This window comes from Bos mutus, chromosome 22 (assembly GCF_027580195.1).
Source record: "Bos mutus isolate GX-2022 chromosome 22, NWIPB_WYAK_1.1, whole genome shotgun sequence".
Classification (NCBI taxonomy): domain Eukaryota; kingdom Metazoa; phylum Chordata; class Mammalia; order Artiodactyla; family Bovidae; genus Bos; species Bos mutus.
The window spans coordinates 48,819,047-48,841,798 of NC_091638.1; the positions used below are offsets into that span (position 1 = coordinate 48,819,047).

Below are 22,752 nucleotides of genomic sequence, written 5' to 3' on the forward strand. Positions count from 1 at the left end.
GAGGTGGCCGCAAAGGCCAGGGGCTTCTCCTTGAGCTTTTCTTGGGGATGGGGGACAGTGTGCCAGGGCGGGTAGGCCTACGTTGGTGATCGGCAAGCCAAAGATGCGTTCGCGGTTGTTGTAGAGCATCGCCAGCTGCTGGCAGTCCTTCAGCTGCTTCTTGACCCGCCGCACCTCATTGGCGATTTCATGCGCACGCAGAATCTCCACGTGGGTGGAGAAGCCAGCTACCACCAGCTGCGGGCCAAGGAGCGAGGGATCAGGGGCTTCTGCGGCCTCACTTATGCCCATGTATCCCTGTGCACATCCAGGGAACCTGAGGTCCCCAGAGCATCAACATCTCCCAGTTCGGAGAGGACTTTCTCCTGGAGGGGGTGCTTCCTGGTCCCTCACAGGCAGCTGACTGCCCCTGGTAACACGACAAGGTCAGATGAGACCCGGTGCCCTGAATGCCATGCCCACTGGGGCACCAGGATACAGCAGAAGAGCTGGGGCTCTCTGAGACCCTGAATTTCCCAGGAACTTGCTGCCTAGGCAGCTCTCTGGCCTTCAGTGCATTCTTTTAGCCACTTGTTCATTTGTCCAGCAACCACTGACACAGCACCTCCTGACTGCGAGGGGCAAGGCGCAGACCTGGAGGGGTGTAGGGGGGTATGGGGTGTGGGGTGTGTGTGTCTGCGTCCTGAGCCCAGCCTCACCTGCAGCCCTTCCAGCTTCTCCTGGAAGTTGTTCTGATCCATAAGCTGGATTTTGCGGAACTTCTCCTCATCTTCCAAGTGTTGCTGTCGCACCAGCTCTATCTGCCCAAGGATCTTAGCAGGCCAGTTGCTGGCAGCCCATCTGGATGGAGCGGGGATGGGGAATGGTGGGGATGTCACACTGAAATCATGGGGTGGCAGGCCAGGTTGAAGGGGAAACGGGGGATCTGGGCAGCAGCTGGAGCAGCCAGGGCTGGGCAACAGGGAAGTGGAAGTGAGCCTTGAGGCAGCTGCTGCCATCCTGCGGAGTGCGGCTGCCTGGCAGGGGAAGTGGTCCCCGCCCTGGGGTCGCGGGCAACGTGCAGGGAGATGCACACCCAATGTGCCCAGTGCACAACAGGACACAGAGGGAGTGGTGGCTGACGTGAGAGAAGCCATCCTGAGTTTCCCTCTTAAACCTCAGGCCTGCAGGGGCCTCAGCTCAGATGAGGCAAAGTGCCAGTCTCTAGCCTTTATTTCCTTGGTGATCAGCCAGGGATACCAGACCTGCTTCCTTCATATCAATGCCCTCTGCCAGGCTGACCTGGGGGCTCTGTGGGCTTCAGGGATTCTGCATGCAGGTGGCCTCAGGCTGCAGGTCCTGTGGGAGGCCGCCCTGGGCACCAGGATGTCCCACAGAGCAGGTGACTTAGGGCTCCCGGGCAGGGTTCCCAGGAAACAGTGCCAGTCGCTCCCAGGCCCCAGCAACCTGGAGGCACCCCAAGTCTGTACGACAGCTGGGCAAGGGGACTCCAGGCCTGAGTAAGGTTGTCTCAACCAGAGGTCATTTTCCACGAGGCTCTTGAGCTGAGGTGGGGGGGGCCAGTGCTCCTCCCCAGGCGCCACCCATCAGGCTGGGCTTTGTCTTTTCTCTGTGCTCCCAGGGACCCTCACGGGCCTCAACCACAAACAAGGGGATTGTAAGCCCAGAGATCACATGTGTATCAGCAATGACGGGATAGAGGATGCAGATAGGCTGGGGGCAGCAGGGTCCCTAGACCACGGGGGCCAGACTTCCTTCCGCCCCACTGGCCAGATGGCCCTGGCCCACGTGGAGCCACGGCCTCTAGCATCTCAGCAGGGCATCTCTGGTGTGGCCTGCAGCCACTGTGGTTCAGTACCTCTTTCCCCTATATCCTGCTATCCACCACCCACCTGGTGTGGGGACCAACCTCCCACTCACTTGCCATTGAAGTCTTCGGTGCTGAGGTTGTAAAGGAATTCATCCATGACCTGGTAGTCACCCATGATCTTCACAATCCGCTCCTGCATGTACAGGCAGCCATGAGAACCACGTGTGCCTGGGAGGATAACCAGACCAGGCTCCCCAGAGTGGTTGGGTGCTATGGAGAGGCTGCCCTCTTTTGGAGAGGCGAGGCCTGGGACGGTGAAGTAGATGGCAGCTGCAAGGCTAGCTTTGAGCTTGGGGGTCCTGGGGCCGTGGCCACCACATCTCCGACCTCCAGCCCCCGACCCATGCCCTCTGCCCTGCCGACCTCCCAGACAGCAGAGCTCCGAATCTCCACTGTGCACCCAGCCTCCCAACCCTCGGAGCCCAGTTGTCCTCTGTGTGTCCCCCTCAGTCCCAGCTTCCTGGCTCCTGCTCCTCCAGCTCCCAGTGGGCCCGTCTCACCTCCAGCCCCACCAGCTTCTCGGGGACACCCTTCATCCACTCGCGAAGCTCAGCCAGCTCCTCAATGCTGTTGGGCTTCTCGTAGATTTTGCGGCTGATGCTGCGGAATTCCTCGCAGATCTGGCAGGAGGGGAAGGGCTCTGGGGAGGCCGCGGGCCCCTCTCTTGCCTTCCCAGGGCCCTGCTCCTCCTCCTTGGTCCCCCACCCCACCACATCCTTCAGTGCAATCTGAGAAGGGGTGCTCCCTGCCAGCTCACTGGGGAGCTGAGGGTCACCTGGCATGTCTCCTGCACCAGCCTCCTGCACCAGCACCACACCCTCAGCTCTGTGAACTGATCCATCTCAGGGGGTTCCTTGTGAGGGGTCCCCAGGTCTGTATAAGTCCAGGGAAATAAAGAGCAGCCCCCACCTCCTGGGACCTCTCATGGGGACCCCTGGTAGGGTCAAGGCAAGGAGACTTCCAGACCCTTCCATCAACACGCCTAAGCCTCACTCTGCATGCACGGGTGCATGTGCTGCTGCAGTTGCTGGGGCCGGGCAGGCGGGCACTTACGTTATCCACCTCCCTGTGCAAGTTCTTGGCCAGGATATCCAGCATGGAAGTGGCCAGGGCCTTGCGCTTCTTGGACAGGCTCTGCTTGACATTGTCCACATTGATGTAGAAGGGCCCGATGATGATGCTGCTGGGCAGCGAGCTGTCCAGGACCTCTTTCTCGTGCAGGTGGGTGAGCACCACCTCCCGCACCTCCTCGGCTGATGGGCACTGGGTCTGGAAGGCCCTGGGGACAGCAGGCACCCACGAGGGGCAGAGGCTGGTGAGAGGGTGGGCGGGGGTCACCCAGACAGGCAGACACACTCCAACACGTGCACGCACTTGAGGAAGGTGTTGACATCGTTGTTGTTCAGCTCCAGGTACTTTCTGAACTCCCTGGCGTAGGCCTGCAGGGGGATCATGGCCTTGCGCACTGCGTTGGCGATGACGGCACGCAGCTCTTCCACCAGCGGCTCGTGAAGCCCCACCGACTCCAGCAGGGGGTCGCCGCTGATGAAAATGTCCTCCATCACCAGCTGGGGGCGAGGGGGAAGGGGCACAGAGCTGCATGAGCCACAGGGCAGGTGGGCAGAGGGGTGGGAGTGTGGTTCAGACTGAGTGGGCAGGAGTCTGGGGGTAGTGGTGAGGGGAGAGGGTTTCCTGTTGGGTCCCCTAGATGGGGCTATGGACTAACACAAGCCCTGTGATGCCCACTGAGCAGCAGCATCTTCCTCTGCCTTCCTTGGCTCAGCCCCAGGGCAAAAAGACAACCACGTTGCTGGTGGCTCTAAGCAACAAGGGAAAGAAGAGGGGACTGGGTTACAGAGGCTCTGGCGTGGCGGGCTGTGCTGTGATGAGGAATGAGGGCTTTTGAGAAGGGATCTCAAGAGTGGAGGTGGGTTTGTGTCTATATCCTGAGGGGAAGAGAGAGGTCAGGAGCTGGGTGGGATCTGGGTCAGACATGGCCGTGGCAGAAGTGAGCGAGCCTCACTCCAGTCGCAGGTCTGACCCTTTGCAGCTAGGTGAGCTTGGGCTTCTCCAAGCCTCCTCTACAGAATGGGGATGTTAATGGTTCCCAGTTCGGCTGGTGGTGGGGACTAAATGAGCTAATCAAGAATTACAGGGCTGAGCATGCTGCCAGCTGGGTGGGAGGCCCATGGTGGAGGTGAGCTGCCTGGACGCTATGGCAGCACCCAGGCACGAGTACCCACTGTACCTTCTCCAGCTGGGGCACTGTGTGGGTGGCCAGGATGCCCTTGTCAAAGAGGGTGAGCAGAGAAGTCTCAAACTGCTCCAGCGGCGTGCTGTAGTGCACCCCCAAGGTGTCCAGCATCAGGTCCACGATGAACAGCGGGTTCTTGCGGGGCCTGTAGGGACAGTGGCCGGGGGGAGGGGGTGGGGACAGTGGGCAGGGACCTGAAGAGGCATGCATGCAGGAGGCACAGCCCCTGCCTGTGCTGTGGCCTGATGGCTCTGGAGCTTCTCCATGAGTAAGACTTGCCTGCGCCCTCTTCCCAGAAACTGCCAAGTTACCAGAGAGAAAGACCCAGACCAGCCAGACAGGCTCCTCTGTTCCAGCCACTTGCCCAGAGGCCCACGGGCACCAGGGAGAGGGAGGACCTCCACGCGGTACCGAGGTCATCAGGGCAGGTCAGCCAGACCCTGGGCGCTTGTCGCACCCACACCTTCCCTGGGAGCCCACCACCCTTAGCTCCAGATGCCCCATCACAGGCAACGGCCCTCAAGCCTGGATCCCCACTGAGCCTGCCCATGCTCTGGATTGCTACCACCCTGACCTCGAATGAGCATCTCAGACATTCTGTGTTCCCTGCCTCCCCCCAGTCCCCACAAGGGTTCAGTGAACGCTAGGGGTCAGCCTTGCTTCCTCCCCACACACGTCTGCCCTCCCCCAGCACTGCGGCCCATGCGCTGTCCCAATCTGCCCTACCAGCCCATCACCCTGTGTCTAGACAAGGGCCAGAGCCATGGTCTGACTTCTCTTCTGCCTCGCTCATCCTCATAAAACCAAAGCATGGTTTGGGGATGTAGTTCAGGTTATTACTCCCCTCTGATGGCTGCTGACCACATTTACAATAAACCCAGCCCCCGACCATAACCCCAGGAGGCTCTGCATCATCTGGCCTGGTCCCCGCAACCTCTCTTGTGTCATCCTGACCAGCTCTCCCTGCCTTCCCCACTCTAGCCGAAGCTGCTGGCGTTTCCTTCTGTGATGGCTCCAAGTTCTCTCTCCCTTCCGTGACTCTGCCTGGTGCCCTTTCCCCAGCATCTCTTAACCGGGTTTCCTCTCATCCTCAGTTCTTGGCTCAGATGCCACGTCCTCCCTAATCCTCTGCCAATGCCCCCTCTCCCAGGTCTGTCACAGCCCCTGCCAAGATCAGCAAGGACTGTATCTGTTTATTTCTTTGCTTGCTGTCTGTGCCCAGGTGAGAGCGGGGGTCACGCCCTTCTTGTTCCCCTAGAATGCTGCCTAATTCATGGCAAGTGCTCAGAAAACATTTCTTGGGCTTTCTTGGTGGGCCAGCGGTTAAGAATCTGCCTGCCAAAGCAGGGGACACCAGTTTGATCCTGGGTCCAGGAAGATCCCACATGAATTGGGGCAATCAAACCCGCAGGGCACCACCATTACTGAAGCCCGCATGCTCTAGAGCCCGTGCTCCACAAGAGAAACCACCGCAGTGAGAAGCCCGAGCACTGCGACCAGAGGGTAGACCCCTCTCACATCAACTAGAGAGTGCCTGCGTGCAGCAGTGAAGGCCCAGCACAGCCAAAGAGAAAAGTAAGTAATAAACATTTCTCTACTGGGGAACTCAGTGACTGACTGAGAGAGTGAGAGATGGAGGTCACCAGAAGACACACCAGCCAGAGGTGCTGGGACATCCCCCAGCAACCAGGGGAGCAACCCCTACCCCTGGCATCCAGGACCTGCCAGAGCTGGGCACCCTGCCCCTGGCGGCCCCAGTGTCCCCAACCCTGCACCGCCCTAGCCACTGGCGCCTGAGAAAGAACAGTGCTGGTGTCTACAGGTGGCTCCGCCCGGCTGAGCCCTACCTGTAGGGGCTGTTGATTAAGTCTTCGCCCCAGACCATGTCTTCGGCGCAGCCGAGCACGCTGCAGCAGGCGTCGCTGATGAACTGCGAGAAGCTGGCGAGGGAGTCCTGCACCAGGAAGCGCAGCGTGTCCTGCAGCATGTACTTGAGCAGCTCCATCAGCTTGCGCAGCTTCGACATGAGGTACACCTCCCAGTTGGTCTCGTAGAGGTTGTACCAGCCTTTGCTCATGTCGCGGAGGCTGCTGCGCATGGCCACCTTAAGCGTGCTGATCCAGCTGTCCTTTAGGAACATCTGCACCTGCGGGCCACGGCTGGCATCACCAGGCCGCCTGATGGAGGGGCCCGCTGCCCGCAGCCGCCACGATTGGGGGGCCCTCCAGACTCAGACGACCGGCACCCCCCACCCCAGCCTACTGCCAAGCCCTGCCAACCCACACCCCCTGCCCGCCTCCCCACCGGGGACCAGGGCTTGTGGGAGAGGGGAGAGGGGAAGGAGGGAGGGGCAGCAGAAGCTGGGCTTTCCCAGCAGTCAAAGGAGAGATGGAGAGACACGGAGAATGAGGCAGAGACAACAAGGCACAGAGTGGAGCAGAGAAGAAGACGCTTTCCTCCTAGTCCGGCTCATGCCTGTCTCCCTTGACGCTGTACACCCCTCGCCCCTCACACTCTCATGCTCAGGTAGATATAGGGGTGTATGGGGTTCCTGCTCCCCTTTCCAAGCCCAGGAGTCTGCTTCAGACGCCTCCAGTGTTGGACAGAGCACGACTAGAAAAGGTGCCCAGCCTGCTTGTCCTTTTCTGAGATGAACCACCCCCTTGGTGGCCGCCCCAGTCTCCTGCAAGGTCTAGGAAGAGGCAAGACCTGGTCTCAAGGAAAGCAGGAGCTCTCAGCTGATGGACTCCCAGGCTTCTCAGGGCCCCTGTCTGTGTCCAACAGCTCCGAGGCCCTGGCCCGCTGCCGCCCTCCGTCCCCTGGATGCCCACGCACCTGGGAGAAGGTCTGCGACTGGATCTGCTCGAACTCCTCCAGGCGGCTGTACTTGGAGAGGCTCGAGTGGAAGAGGGACATGGTAGTCACCTTGTTGCACTCAGCCCGCACCTTGCTGAGGGCCGTGATGACCTCCGACCGCGTAAGCAGGGACACAAAGGTGAAGTCCGCCTTCTGTTCCAGGAAGGGGTACCTGGGTACACTCACCAGTCCTACCGGGGTGGGGGGGCAAGGGCCAGTGGCAGACCAGCCTTGGATGGGCCAGGGATCAGGGCCAATCTCCCAGGTAATGATGGGGAGACAATTCCTGCCTCCTCTCTGGAAGAGACACCCATGTCCCTGGAAAATCTTCTTTCCCATCATCTACCTGGGTGACCCAAAGGCCCCACAGTGAAGTGCCCATTCTGGGATGGGTAAACCAAATCCCTCCAGGTGACTCTGGGTCACAGGCCCCTTCAAGGTGGGTAAGAACCGTGGGCTCCTCCCACCCGCTCTAGCTCACCCTGCACACAGCCCCTGGGCCCATCCATGTACCCAGTCACTTCTGCACCAGACTTTTCAGAAGCACTTTCTTCCACCACCACCTGCTCCCTGACCCTAAACCCCAGCTCTCCAAGCAGGAGGGAGAAGAAGGGGATGAGTTCTGGGGACAGGGAGGTCCCAGAGGGAGGGGCTGGAGGGCTCTGGCCAGGGGTGGCCATGGGACCACCTTTGCCCAACCACCCTCACCTTGCTTAGGCACCTTCTCCTCCTCCTTCTTAGGCAGAGTCACGTAGGAGAACGTCTCTGGCTTGGAGGAGACAATTTTGTCAAAGTTGATCTTGTTCATGCTGCGCTCGTAGTCCAGGTTTACTTCCCTAGAGAGGTTGCTGAGGTGCTCCAGAACCCTGCCCACAGGGAGCGGAGAGGGCAGAGTCAGCGAGCTCCACACACCCTGCCACCCGCGTACTGCAGGCCAGCTGGGCTCACGGCTCTGCCCTGCCACGGACCTGGGGATATGAGTTTAGGGTGTCCCCTCTGCATTCTTGCGTGCACCTTTGTAATTTATAGCCAAAGATATTCTAAATGATACAAAACTTAAGAAATGGAATTGTGGACAACCAAGGTAATGATGGTGACATCAATTCAACTCTCCCCAGATACATTTTTTTTTAAAAAGAAAAGGAAAACCACAGCAAGAAGAACAAATAATATTTACCAAAACGTACACCTTTAGCATAACTAGAATAAAGACAGCATCCAAACTCACATTATCTTCAAGCAGAAAAATAAACATCAACTCTCGGTGCACTCTGGCTCACACTGCAGCTGCAAGCCTTCATGGAGAACAAGGGAAGTCCGAAAAAAACTACTGTGGGGAGGGAAGTGTGGTAGCCCCAATATGGCTCTAAAACCCCTCCAGAAAGAGAAAATGTTTCCTAACTGCAAAAATACCAAACAAGGTACATCAGGGCGCTTACTAAAAGGGACTTAGCAGTGCTCGTTCAAGGTAGGAGTCTCCGAAAGGCATGACTTATAAAGGGGGAAGGTTAACAGGAAAGGGGTCTTTTGGAGATTGGGAGTGTGAGGCAGCTAGAAAAACAAGTGAAAATTAAGAATCCTGCAAGAGAGAACAAAATCTTGGAGGACACATGACTCTCCCCGCCTCCCTACCCGCAACACACACACACACACACACCATGGCCCTGTATTTTTTAAAAAATTAATAGGCCAGTTTGCTATACTAACACAAGAGGGCGCACTGGAACTAAAAATCTTATGCATCTTTCCAAATCCATGAAATGAGTGGGTGAAAGACTGACTATATGTATATAAGGCAGCTGTAAGAAAAAGAAAACACCTTACTTGATGAAAATTCTCACATACCTTTCAACAAAGATAAAGCAGAGTAAAACTAATACAACACTTCAAACTAAAGTATATCTTTTCAAACACGCATCTGGACACATAATAGGAAGAAAAGAAATGATATTTAGTTGGACTCAGTGAAAAATAGAACTAAATTATCTAACGAAGGACAGCTAAATAATTATAAGGTGTCCAAGGAAGAATACAGTCAAATTTAAAAGGTAATAAAAAATATATGAAAATTAGGAATATAACCAAGAGAATAAAAATGAGAAGAAGAAAGAACAGAAAAGGATCAGAAAGTTGCTGAATTAAAAACAGGCAGAGTGCCCCTGACCCTGCAGCAGGCCATCGCTGACCCATGTCTCCGCTGGAGACTCCTGGACACTCACAGCACACTCTAAGTCTTATGACCAAAATCAATTGAAGCCTGGCAGGAAAGACAAAGGTGGCATTTAGGAGGTCTCTATCACAGTCCAAGAGAGGATGATAGTTAAGTCTGGACTATGGAGAAAGTAAGAGAGATGAAAGAAGCCTGGAACTGACGAGGAAACTGAAGGTCAGAGAAGCGGAACAATTTGCCTGCACCCATGGAACTAATCAGGGGCTACCCCAGCCTTTAAACTGTCATCACACTTGGAAACCACAGTGTTACATACATGGTCATATTCAATTCTGTGTCAATAAGACCCTGATAAAAACTCTGGACCCCGGGGATAAGAGATAGAGCCCTGAGCCTTTGGAGTGGGAGCACTGACTCCAAGACCCTAGACTACCAGAGAACTAACCCTAGGGAGTATCAAATAGTGAGAACTCACACAAAGGAAACCACTCGAATACAAGACCCGGCATCACCCAACCACCAGTAGCACCCTGTGCAGGACACCTCACCTAAACAACAAACAAAACAAAAATACAAACCCAGTCATCAGCAGACAGGATCACCACCTCACTCAGCCCTGCCCATCAGAGGAAGAACAAACAGACAAAAACTCAGCACAAACCTCACCCTGTATGAAGGTTACACAAACCACGGGACCAAACTTAGGAGGGAAAAACAAAAACGAAGAAAGAATTCAACCCTGAAGCCTGGGAAAAGGAGATCTCAAACACAATAAGGTTTTTAAAAAAAATGAAATGGCAGAGAAATACTACACAAATTAAGGAACAAACTAGAAACACAGAAGTCCAATTAAATGAAGAGGAAATAGGCAAACTACCTAAAAAAGAATTCAGAATGATAATAGTAAAGACGATCAAAAACCTTGAAAACAAAATGGAGAAAATGCAAGAATCGATTAACAAAGACCTAGAAGAATTAAAGAATAAACATACAGAGACAAAGAACATAATTACTGAAATTAAAAATACTCTAGAAGGAATCAATAGCAGAATATCTGAAGCAGAAGAACGAATCAGTGAGCTAGAAAATAAAATGGTGGAAATAACTTCTGAAGAGCATAGTAAAGTAAAAAGAATGAAAAGAACTAAGGATAGTCTCAGAGACCTCTGGGACCATATCAAAAGCACAAACATTCGAATTATAGGGGTCCCAGAAGAAGAAGAGAAAAAGAAAGGGTATGAGAAAATTTTTGAAGAGATTATAGTTGAAAATTTCCCCAACATGGAAAAGGAAATAGTTAATCAAGTCCAAGAGGCACAAACAGTCCCATACAGGGTAAACCCAAGGAGACACATGCCAAGACACATACTAATCAAACTAACAAAGACTAAACACAAAGAAAGAATATTAAAAGCAGCAAGGGAGAAGCAACAAGTAACATACCAGGGAAACCCCATATGCTTAACCGCTGATCTTTCAGCAGAAACTCTGCAGGCCAGAAGGGAACGGCAGGATATATTAAAAGTACCGAAAGGGAAAAATCTACAACTAACATTACTGTAACAGGCAAGGACCTCATTCAAAATTGATGGAGAAATAAAAAGCTTTTCAGACAAGCAAAAGTTAAGAGAATTCAGTACCGCCAAACCAGCCTTACAACAAATATTAAAGGGACGTATATAGTCAAGAAATACAAGAGAAGAAAAAAGATCTACAAAATCAACCCCAAACAAGAAGATGGCAATAGGAACATATATGTCAATAATTACTTTAAATAGAAATGGATTAAATGCTCCAACCAAAAGACACAGACTGGCTGAATGGATATAAAAACAAGACCCATATATATGCTGTCTGCAAGAAACCCATTTCAGACCTAACGACACATATAGACTGAAAGTGAGAGGATGGAAAAATATATTCCATGCAAATGGGAAGCAAAAGAAAGCTGGAGTAGCAATCCTCATATCAGACAAAATAGACCTTAAAATAAAGAATATTAGATAGGGAAGGACATCACATAATGATCAAGGGATCAATCCAAGAGGAAGATATAACAATTGTAAATATCTATGCACCCAAATATAGGAGCACCTCAATATATAAGACAAACATTAACAGACATAAAACGAGAGATTGACAGTAACACAATAATAGTAGGAGACTTTAACACCCCACTCACACCAGAGGACAGATCATTAAAACAGAAAATTAATAAGGAAACACAAGTCTTAAATGATATACTAGATGAGATGGATCATATTTATTTCAGGACATTCCATCCAAATGCAGAAGAATACACCTTCTTCTCAAGTGCATGTGGAACATCTCCAGGATATACATCTTGGGTCACAAATCCAATCTCAGTCAACTTAAGAAAACTGAAATCGTATCAAGCATCTTCTCCAACCACAATGCTATGAGACTAGATATCAATTATGAGAAAAAAAAAGAAACACAAACACATGGAGATTAAACAACATGTTTCTAAATAACCAACAGGTTACTGAAGAAATCAAAAGGGAAATTAAAAAATTTCTAGAAACAAATGACAATGAAAACATGACAACTCAAAACCTATGGGATGCAACAAAAGCAGTTCTAAGAGGGAAATTTATAGCAATACAACCATACCTCAAGAAACAAGAAAAACATCGAATAGACAACCTAACTTTACACCTAAAGCAACTGGAAAAAGAACAACAAAAAACCTCCAAAATTAGTAGAAGGAAAGAAATCATAAAGATCTGAGCAGAAATAAATGCAAGAAACAATAGAAAAGATTAATAAAACTAAAAGCTGGTTCTTTGAGAAGATAAACAAAATTGACAAACCTTTAGCTAGGCTCATCAAGAAAAAAAGGGAGAAGAATCAAATCAACAAAATTAGAAATGAAAAAGGAGAGGTTACAACAGACAGTGCAGAAATACAAAGGATTATACGAGACTATTATGAACAACTATATGGCAATAAAATGGATAGCCTGGAAAAAATGGACAGATTCTTATAAAAGTTCAATCTTGTAAGACTGAACCAGGAAAAATAGAAGTTATCAACAACCCAACTACAAGCACTGAAATTGAAGCTGTGATCAAAAATCTCCCAAAAAACAACAACCCAGGACCAGATGGCTTCACAGGCGAATCCCATCAAACATTTAGAGAAGAGCTAATGCCTATCCTTCTAAAACTCTTTCAAAAAATTGCAGAGGAAGGAACACCTCCAAGCTCATTCTATGAGGCCATCATCACCCTGATACCAAAACCAGACAAAGACAACACAAAAAAAGAAAACTACAGGCCAATATCACTGATGAACATAGATGCAAAAATCCTCAACAGAATTTTAGCAAACAGTTCAGCAACACATCAAAAAGCTCATACACCATGATCAAGTTAGGTTCATTCCAGGTATGCAAGGATTTTTCAATATATGCAAGTCAACCAATGTGATAAACCATATTCACAAATTGAAAGATAAAAATCATATGATAATCTCAATAGATGCAGAAAAAGCCTTTGACAAAATTCCGCATCCATTTATGATTAAAACTCTTCAAAAAATGGGCATACAAAGAACCTACCTCAACATAGTAAAGGCCATACAGGATAAGCCTGCAGCAAACATCATTCTCCATGGTGAAAAACTGAAAGCATTCCCCCTAAGATCAGGAACAAGACAAGGGTGTCCACTTTCACCACTATTATTCAACATAGTTCTGGAAGTCCAAGCTACAGCAATCAGAGAAGAAAAAGAAATACAAGGAATCCAGATCGGAAAAGAAGTAAAGCTCTCACTGTTTGCAGATGACATGATACTGTACATAGAAAAGCCTAAAGATAGTATCAGAAAATTACTAGAGCTAATCAGTGAACTTAGCAAAGCTACAGGATATAAAATCAATACACAGAAATCCCTTGCATTTCTATATACTAAGATTGCTTTGGCAATGAAAAACCAGAAAGAGAAATTAAGGAATCAATTCCATGCACCATTGCAACAAAAAGAAATAAATATCTAGGAGTAAATTTAACCAAGGATACAAAAGAACTGTACACAGAAGATTATAAGACACTGATGAAAGAAATCAAAGACAACATAAACAGATGGAGAGATAGTCCATGTTCCTGGGCAGGAAGAATCAATATTGGAAAATGACTATACTACCAAATGCAATCTACAGATTCAATGTGATCCCTATCAAATTACCAATGGCATTTTTCACAGAACTAAAACAAAATATTTCACAATTCATATAGAAACACAAAAGACACCGAACAGCCAAAGCAATCTTGAGAAAGAAGAATGGAGCTGGAGGAATCAACCTTCCCAACTTCAGATTATACTACAAAACTACAGTCATCAAGACAGGATGGTGCTGGCACAAAAACAGAAATATAGACCAATGGAACAAGATAGAAAGCCCAGAAATAAACCCATGCACCTATGGGTACCTTAATTTGGACAAAGGAGGCAATATACAATGTGGCAAAGACAGCGTCTTCAATAAATGATGCTGGGAAAACTGGACAGCTATGTGTAAAAGAATGAAATTAGAACACTTCCTAACACCATACACAAAGATAAACTCAAAATGGATTAAAGACCTACATGTAAGACCAGAAACTATAAAACTATTAGAGAAAAACATAGGTAGAACACTTGATGACATAAATCAAAGCATGACCCACCTCCTAGAGTAATGGAAATAAAAACAAAAGTAAAAAAGTGAGACCTGATTAAACTTAACAGCTTTTGCATGGCAAAGGAAACTATAAGCAAGATGAAAAGACAACCCTCAGAATAGGAGAAAATAAAAGCAAATGAAACAATAAGCAGCTCATACAACTCACTGCCAGAAAAACAAACAACCCAATCAAAAAGTGGGAAAAAGACCTAAACAGATATTTATCCAAAGAAGACACACAGATGGCTAACAAACACATGAAAAAATGCTCAACATTGCTCATTATTAGAGAAATGCAAATCAAAACCACAATGAGCTATCACCTCACACCAGTCAGAATGGCCATCATCAAAAAGTCTACAAACAGTAAATGCTGGAGAGGGTGTGGAGAAAAGGGAACCCTCTTGCACTGTTGGTGGGAATGTAAACTGATACAGCCACTATGGAAGACGGTATGGAGATTCCTTAAAAATCTATGAATGAAACTACCATATGACCCAGCAATCCCATTCCTAGGCATATACCCTGGAAACCAAAATTGAAAGAGACACATGTATCGCATTGTTCATTGCAGCACTATTTACAATAGCTAGAACATGGAAGCAACCTAGATGTCCATTGACAGATGAATGGATAAAGAAGTTGTGGTACATATACACAATGGAATATTACTCAACCATAAAAAAGGAATGCATTTGAGTCAGTTCTGATGAGGTGGATGAACCTAGAACCTATTATACAGAGTGAAGTGAGTCATTAAAAGAAAGATAAATATCATATTCTAACGCACATATACAGAATCTGGAAAAATGGTACTGAAGAATTTATTTACAGGGCAGCAATGGAGAAACAAACATCGAGAACCGACTTATAGACATGGGGAGAAGGGAGGAGAGGTTGAGATGTATGCAGAGAGTAACATGGAAACTTACTTTACCATGTGTAAAAGAGATAGCCAATGGGAATTTGCTGTATGGCTCAGGAAACTCAAACAGGGACTCTGTATCAACCTAGAGGGATGGGATGGGGAGGCAGATGGGAGGGAGGTTCAAAAGGGAGGGGATATATGTATACCTATGGCTGATTCATGCTGAGGTTTGACAGAAAACAACAAAATTCTGTAAAACAATTATCCTTCAATAAAAAAATAAATTGAAAAGAAATTTTTTTTAAAAAACAGGTTAATAAGAAGCAACATGATAGAGAGGAAGATAGGATGGAGTCTCTGATGAAAAGAAAACAATGGAACAGAACTAATATTTAAAACAACAATTCAAGAAAATTTTCCAGAAATAAAAGAATATCTGAATTTAAACATTTAAAAGGCCAATTGTGTACCTGGGAAAAAATATCCAGAATGATCAACTCTAAGATGTACCCTAGTAAAATGACTAAAGATGAAAAAAGTCTCCAAGGCCTCCAAGGAAAAAAAAAAATCAAACAACTTACAAGTGAAGGGGATTTTGACATCAGATGTCTCAAAAAGAACATACAAAGCAAGACAAGAGAATAGCATTTTTAAAAGCAAGGAACAAAAGTATATGAACCAAGAATTTTATATCCAGTCAAGCTGTCATTCAAGTTTTAAATATGCAAGAACTCTAACACGATACCTTTGAGCCCTTTATAAGGAATCTTCCAGGAGCTTCAACCAGTCAAGAGACTGATGGGGTTCAGGACACACCACCCAAAAACATGGTACCTTGGCACAGAATGTTCTAAGCTGAAGGATCACAAAAACAGAAGGTGCAGGAAGGATTCTCTGACCTTCCCCTGAAGCAGGTCATAAGACCCTCAAGTGAGAGATAGCACCCCTTACCTGGAGGAAGGAGACATCCTTAGCTCCAGGATGGAGGAGGCCAAGAGCAACGGGAATGTACAGACCTTGTTAAGCTCCCCCGGGCGACTCAGTTCATATCCGTTTGTCCTATCACACTTCCTGAAACCTTCCATTCTTCATCAAACCCAGTATAAAAGCACTCAGGTTTAACCTCTTCGTCCTTATTTCCATATGAATGCTCCCATGTCACATAAAACTCAAACAAGCTTCCCTCTTGTTAATCTGTTTTCTGTCACTGACACCCAGCCAAGAACCTAGAAGGGTATAGGAAGGGAGAGGGTATCGCCTTTCCTGCAAGATGACAGGGGAAACTTCAGGAAAAGGGTTCATATACTTAATATAGTAGATTGAAGATGAACACAGAGAGATGAAAGTGGAAGAATATTATCTTAGAACACTAATTAGAAAAAGGCAACTTAAAATGGGAGGGAAAAGGGATGAGATAAGTAAAATAAGATCAAGTACTGTTGCATAGGAAATAGAAGGTTAGCAGACACATCAAAAACGACAGACTGGAGAGGAGAAGGTTAAATAAGGAAGCAGGAAATTATGAGCACTGTAAAAGGATAAGCACAAAAGAAACCAGTAAAATAAAGGTACAAACTGTCCTAAATACCAAAAGAAAAATTTTAAGTAAAAGAACAAAGAAAATGCATTATGAGGAGAAAGAAACAGTATCGTATTATAACACGCATAATAATTTTCATGTGAAACAACATGACAGAGATGAGATCAAACCTATCAGCCGTATCCATAGAAGTGAATGGGCTTAACTCACTTTTCACAAGGAAAAAGATTCTTAGTTTGACTCACAAAGTAAAACTCAACTATATGGTGAAAACAAGAGACCTACCTGCAACAAACTAATTCAGAAGGATTGAAAATAGAGGGAGGGGCAAAGATTATATCTATATACATATATTTAATGGAAACAACAGCAAAAAAAAAAACCCAGCAAGTTACAATTCTGATATCAAGCAAAGTAAAATTCAGGTCAAAAAGCATTAGACCTGATCAAGGATACTTTTAAATGCTAAAAATATCAATTTATAATGATAATATAACACACTTCTCTCACTGGACAAGAGTAAGTGAAGATGCAGAAGATGTAAATAATATAACCAATAAGGTAGATTTTTATGGAGTAGACGTATATATAAAACTTTTGTACCTTTATCATAGGAATACACCTCTTCTCAAGTGCAAGTGGAACATTCACAAACACTGATCACATACTGTCATACAGAAAATACCAGCAAGTTCTATATAGTAGAAATATTAAAAATAACACTCTCTGATCTCAATACAACAAAACTAGAAATTACTAACATTTTAGCACGTAGTTTCCATATGGAAAAAAGTTAAAACCTTATATTAAACTCTATGATGAAATAGAAAACAAAACTCAAATTTTTGTAATTAAAAAAAATGAACTACTACATATCAGAATCAGCAGACTACTGCATTTTTAAAGTTATCAGAAGAAAATTCATAGTCTTAAGCCCATTTATCAACAAGAATATAAATAAGTGAATTAAACACCCAGCACAAATACACACGTGCACACAGACTATGAATATAGCAAAACATAAGCCAAAAGGAAGGAAATAATAAAAACAAAAGTAGAATGATAAAGATGTAATAAAGTCAATCAAATTAATAATCCTAAATCCTATGTTTTTAAATTAACAATCCAAACAAATCACAAGTAACTTAATAAAGTAAAAAAGAGAACATAATTCTACAAAATAAGAGGTGACTAAGGAAGGCAATGTTAAAATGAAAAAGATTTTAAATCATATTGCATATTTCTATGCAAATATATATTAAAATCTAGACAATATGATAATTTTCTAGAGAAATAAAATATAACAAAATTGACTCCATTGGAAAAAGAAAGCTTAAATAGACCAATTTCTGTAGAAAAATTAAGTTACAGAAAAACTAAAAAAACACCACGTCCAAATGGTTTATGAAAGGATGACCACATAGCCCCAATGCAATATAAATTGTTCCAGAGTACTGAAGGAAAATGTCAAAATTCTTTATATGAAGTAAGTATAACTTTGCTTCAAACCTGTTAAAGACAGTACAAAAAAAAATTACAGACCGACATCACATATCAATGATAAACTTCTAAATAGCTTATTAACCAAAAAAACCTAATACTACATTAAGAAATGATACACCATGGCTAAGTGAGATTTATTAAAGGATTGCAAGTTTGTTTCAATATTCAGTTTAGTTCAGTTGCTCAGTTGTGTCCAACTCAATATTAGGAAATCAATTAATATAATTCACCATAGGAATAGATCTAAGGAGACAAACATGATTATCTCCACTGGTATTTTAAAATGTATGACATTTTTAATACATTTAAATGTATTTAGAAATATATGACAAAAATTTAAGAAAATAGAAATCAACAGGTACATTATTAAGTAAACAAAACCCAAAAGCTAGCATTTTTCTTAATGGAGAAACACTAGAGGTATTTCCACTAATATTAGGAATAAGGTAATGATGCCTACTGTCTCCACTACTATCCAATATTGTTACTGGAGGAATTAGAGACTGCAATTAGACAAGAGAAAGTAATTAGAAGACTGTATGCATGCTAAGTCGCTTCAGTTGTGTCCAACTCTTTGCGACCCTATGGACTGTAACGCTCCAGGCTCCTTTGTCCATGGGATTCTCCAGGCAAGAATACTGGAGTGGGTTGCCATGCCCTCCTCCAGGGTATCTGCCCAACACAGGGACCAAACCTGCATCTCCTGAGGCTCCTGCATTGTAGGCGGATTCTTTACCACTGAGCCACTGGGGAAGCCCAATCAGAAGAAGAATAGGAATATAATAAGTAAAACTATCTCTATTTCTAGATAGTGTGCACTTAGAAAGCCCTAGAGAATCAATGATAAACTCAAACAGTAAATGATTTCAGGAAGGTAACAGAACGTAAATTACTACAAAGAAATCAATCAGTAGACATAATAGTAGAGAAAGCCTATTCATAACAACAAAGAAGATAAAATATTGTATTAACCAAAAAATTTATTTGGATTTTTCCATAACACTGTATGGAAAAATGCAAACCAAATTTTTTGGTCAATCCAATACTTAATGAGCAATATGCAAAACCTACATGAATAAAACTTCAAAGCACTCCTGAAAGACACAAAGGTGGACTTGAGTAAATGGACAAACATGCCTTGTTCTTGGATAGGTCAATTTAAGATCCCAAAGACATCAGCTATACCTAAAGTAATTGAAAAATACAATGCAATCCCAATAAAAATACCAAACATTTCCAAAACAGACCTAGAAAAGTTGATACTAAAGCTCACATGGAGAAATAAGCATAGCAATTCCCTATCAAAAACTCAACAACTTTTTTTGCAAAAACACAAAAATCCATCCTAAATTTCATGTGGAATCTCAAGGAACCCCCAAATAACCAAAACAAACTTGAAAAAGAAGAACAAAGTGGGAAGACACATTTTTCAATTTCAGAAATAATTACAAACCTACAGTAATCAAAATATGTGGTACTGGCATAAAGACAGACTGATAGACCAGTGGAATAGAAAAGAGAGTCCGGAAATAAACCCTCACATAAATAACCAAATGATTTTCAACAAGGGTGCCAACATCATTCAATGGGGAAGACAGCCTTTTTAATACATTGTGCTGGGAAAACTGGATATTCACATGCAAAAGAATGAAGCTGGACCCTTACCTAAGACCATATACAAAATTTAACTCAAAATGGATCACAAATCTGAACATAAGAGCTAACACTGTAAGATTCTTAAAAGGACACATGGGAGAAAGGTTCATGACATTGGATTTGGTGATGATTTTCTTATACATGGTGCCAAAAGCATAACAATAAGGAAAAATTGACAAATTGGGCTTCACCAAAATGAAAACCTCTGTGTCCTAGTTACACAAAAGACACTATCAACAGAATAAAAAGGCAACCCATGGAATGGGAGAGAATATCTTCAAATCACATATCTGATAAGGGATTAATATCCAGAGTACATAAAGAACCAAAAATACAAGCAACAAATTTGAATACACATTTCTCCAAATAAGAATACACAAAACAGCCAATAGGCACATGAAAAGATGTTCAACATCACTAAGCATTGCTGCTGCTGCTGCTGCTAAGTCACTCCAGTCATGTCCGACTCTGTGTGACCCCTAGACGGCAGCCCACCAGGCTCCCCTGTCCCTGGGATTCTCCAGGCAAGAACACTGGAGTGGGTTGCCATTTCCTTCTCCAATGCATGAAAGTGAAAGGTGAAAGTCAAGTCCCTCAGTCGTGTTGACTCTTCGCGACCCCATGGACTGCAGCCCATCAGGCTCCTCCATCCATGGGATTTTCCAGGCAAGAGTACTGGAGTGGGGTGCCATTGCAGTAAGCATTAGGAAAATGCAGATAAAAATCACCCTGTAGAATGGCTACTATAAAGAAAAAAACCCAGAAAATAACAAGTGTCAGTGAGGATATGGAGAAATTTGAATCCCTTGTGCCCTGCTGCAGGAATGTAAAAAGGTGCAATTGCTATGGAAAACAGGATGGTGGTTTCTCAAAAAAAATAAAAACAGGGCTTTGCCAACACCACCGATGTCACCTGGAGCCACCCTGTACCACCCCACCATGGTGGTACCACATCCACCCTGTACCACATCCCATGGTGTGACCATGGAGCCACGCTGTACCATCCCACCATGGTCAACCCACAGTGTTCTTCAACATTCACTGTCAATGTGAGTCCTTGGCCATGCCTCCTTTGAGCTATATGCAGACAAAGTTCCAAAGACAGCAGAAAACTTTAGTATTCTGAGCACTGAGGAGAAAGGATTTTGGTTATCAAGGTCCCTACTGTCACAGCAGTATTCCAGGATTTATGTTCCTGGGTGGTGACTTCATATCCTGTAGAGGCATGGGCAGCAAGTCAACTACAAGAAGAAATGTGATGCTTCCCTGGTGGCTCAGCGGTTAAAGCGTCTGCCTTCAATGCAGGAGACCTGGGTTTGATCTCTGGGTCGGGAAGATCCCCTGGAGAAGGAAATGGGAACCCACTCCAGTATTCTTGCCTGGAGAATCCCACAGATGGAGAAGCCTGGTAGGCTACAGTCCACAGGGTCGCAAAGAGTTGGACACGATTGAGCCACTTCACTATACTATACAATCACCCTGAAGCAGTGGGTCCTAGCATCCTGTACATGGCAAATTCTGGACCCACATAAACCGTGCCATTTTTCATGTACACTACCAAGGTTGAGTGGTTGGGCTGCAAGCACGTGGTCTTTTGCAAGGTGAAGGAGGGCACCATTACTGTGAAAACCACAGAGTGCTTTGGGTTTGGCAAGCACCAAATTTGGCAAGAAGCTCAGAAGCAAGCTGCTGAGAAGCTCGCCATTGCTGCATGTGGATAGCTCTAATAAATTTGACTTGTATTTTATCTTAACCACGGACCATTCCTTTTCCCACCTGCTCATAATAGCCTATATTCTTTGTGCTCTCACTGCAGTTTTTTGGGTTTTATGTTTTCCTTATCCCCTCCAAGTGTCGCTGAATTACAGAGTCGAATTTATGATAATGAGACAAAAACTAAACAGCAACAAATAGAACTGCCATATGATCTAGTAATTCCGCTTTTGGAAAAGAAGTGGAGCTCCGCTTCTTCTCAGGAGAACAGAAAGTAGGGACATGAAGAGATCTTTGTGCACCCATGCTCACAGCAGAATTATTCCTAAGAGCCAAAAGGCAGGCGCAATCAAGTGTCCATCAACAGATGAACAGATAAAGAAAATGTGCTATATATGCACAACGGAATATTACTCAGCCTTAAAAAGGAAGGGAATTCTGGTGTGTGCTACAACATGGATGATACTAGAAGACATTATGTTAAATGAAAGGAGGAGTCACAAAAAGACAAGTAATGCACGATTCATATGAAGCACTTAGGAATTCAAATTCATAGAGACAGAAAGCAGAACAGTGGTTGCCAGGGGCTGGGTGAGAGGAGAAGGGGGTCTTATAGTTTAATGGGTGCAGAGCTTCACTGTGGGACAATGAACATCCTGTGGATGGATGGCAGTGATAACAGGATAATAATGTGCACACACTTAATGCCACTGAGAAATGCCACTTAGAAATGGTTAAAACGGTGAATTTTATATTATGTATATTTTCCCACTATTTAAAAAAATAACTCATTAAAACAAACAAACATGCAAGAATTGCCAGAAAAACACTGAAAGGGAAAAGCTATTAATACAAAGGGGGAATGGCCTGACAAGACATTAAAACACACTGTAAAATATCTATAATTAAAACTGTAGTACGAGTGTATGAATAGACACAGAACAATGGAATAGAACAGAAACTTCAGAAATAGACCAAAGTACACAAGGAAATTAGTGTATAAAGGTGGCCTCCCAAATCACCAGGTCAAAGATAGAGGTTTCAACAAATGTTGATGGGTGTTAAAAAATGTTTAATAAACACTAGTCATTTGGAAAAGGATAAAATTGGATCCATACCACACACCATTCATAAGGATGAATCAAGGATGTAGAAGGCAAAAGCATGAAGCCATACCAGTTCTAGAAGAAAACCTCAATATAGGGAAAGACTGTAACTATGATTCAAAATCCAGATGTAATAGAAGAAATGGCTAATAAAATTGTTTACATGTTTTTAAGTTATACTGCAAAAATTACCACGTGTTGTGCTGTGCTTAGTCGCTCAGTTGTGTCTGACTCTTTGAGACCCCAGGGACTGTAGCCCACCAGGCTTCTCTGTCCATGGGGATTCTCCAGGCAAGAACACTGGAGTGGGTTGCCATGCCTTCCTCCAGGGGGTCTTCCCAACCCAGGGATCGAATCCAGGTCTCCTGCATTGCAGGCAGATTCTTTTCCATCTGAGCCACCAGGAAGCCCCAAAATTACCATAAGCAAAGTTAATATACAACTGACAAACCAGGAGAAAATATTTACAACATGTATCACACAGCTAAAGAACTAATATCCCTAATATATAAAGAACTCTTAATATTAG

General features: G+C 45.2%; 1 protein-coding gene across 1 annotated transcript in view; it reads right to left on the bottom strand.

Annotated features, from left to right (window-relative positions):
• Positions 1-22,752, bottom strand: part of DNAH1 (dynein axonemal heavy chain 1) — an 80,351-nt gene that overhangs the window by 42,667 nt on the left and 14,932 nt on the right. Inside the window, 10 exon segments of the mRNA XM_070359417.1 lie at positions 82-237; positions 699-840; positions 1,921-2,003; positions 2,371-2,490; positions 2,924-3,149; positions 3,245-3,438; positions 4,119-4,269; positions 5,972-6,270; positions 6,960-7,171; positions 7,689-7,846. Of these exon segments, the coding sequence (XP_070215518.1) occupies positions 82-237; positions 699-840; positions 1,921-2,003; positions 2,371-2,490; positions 2,924-3,149; positions 3,245-3,438; positions 4,119-4,269; positions 5,972-6,270; positions 6,960-7,171; positions 7,689-7,846 (1,741 nt within the window).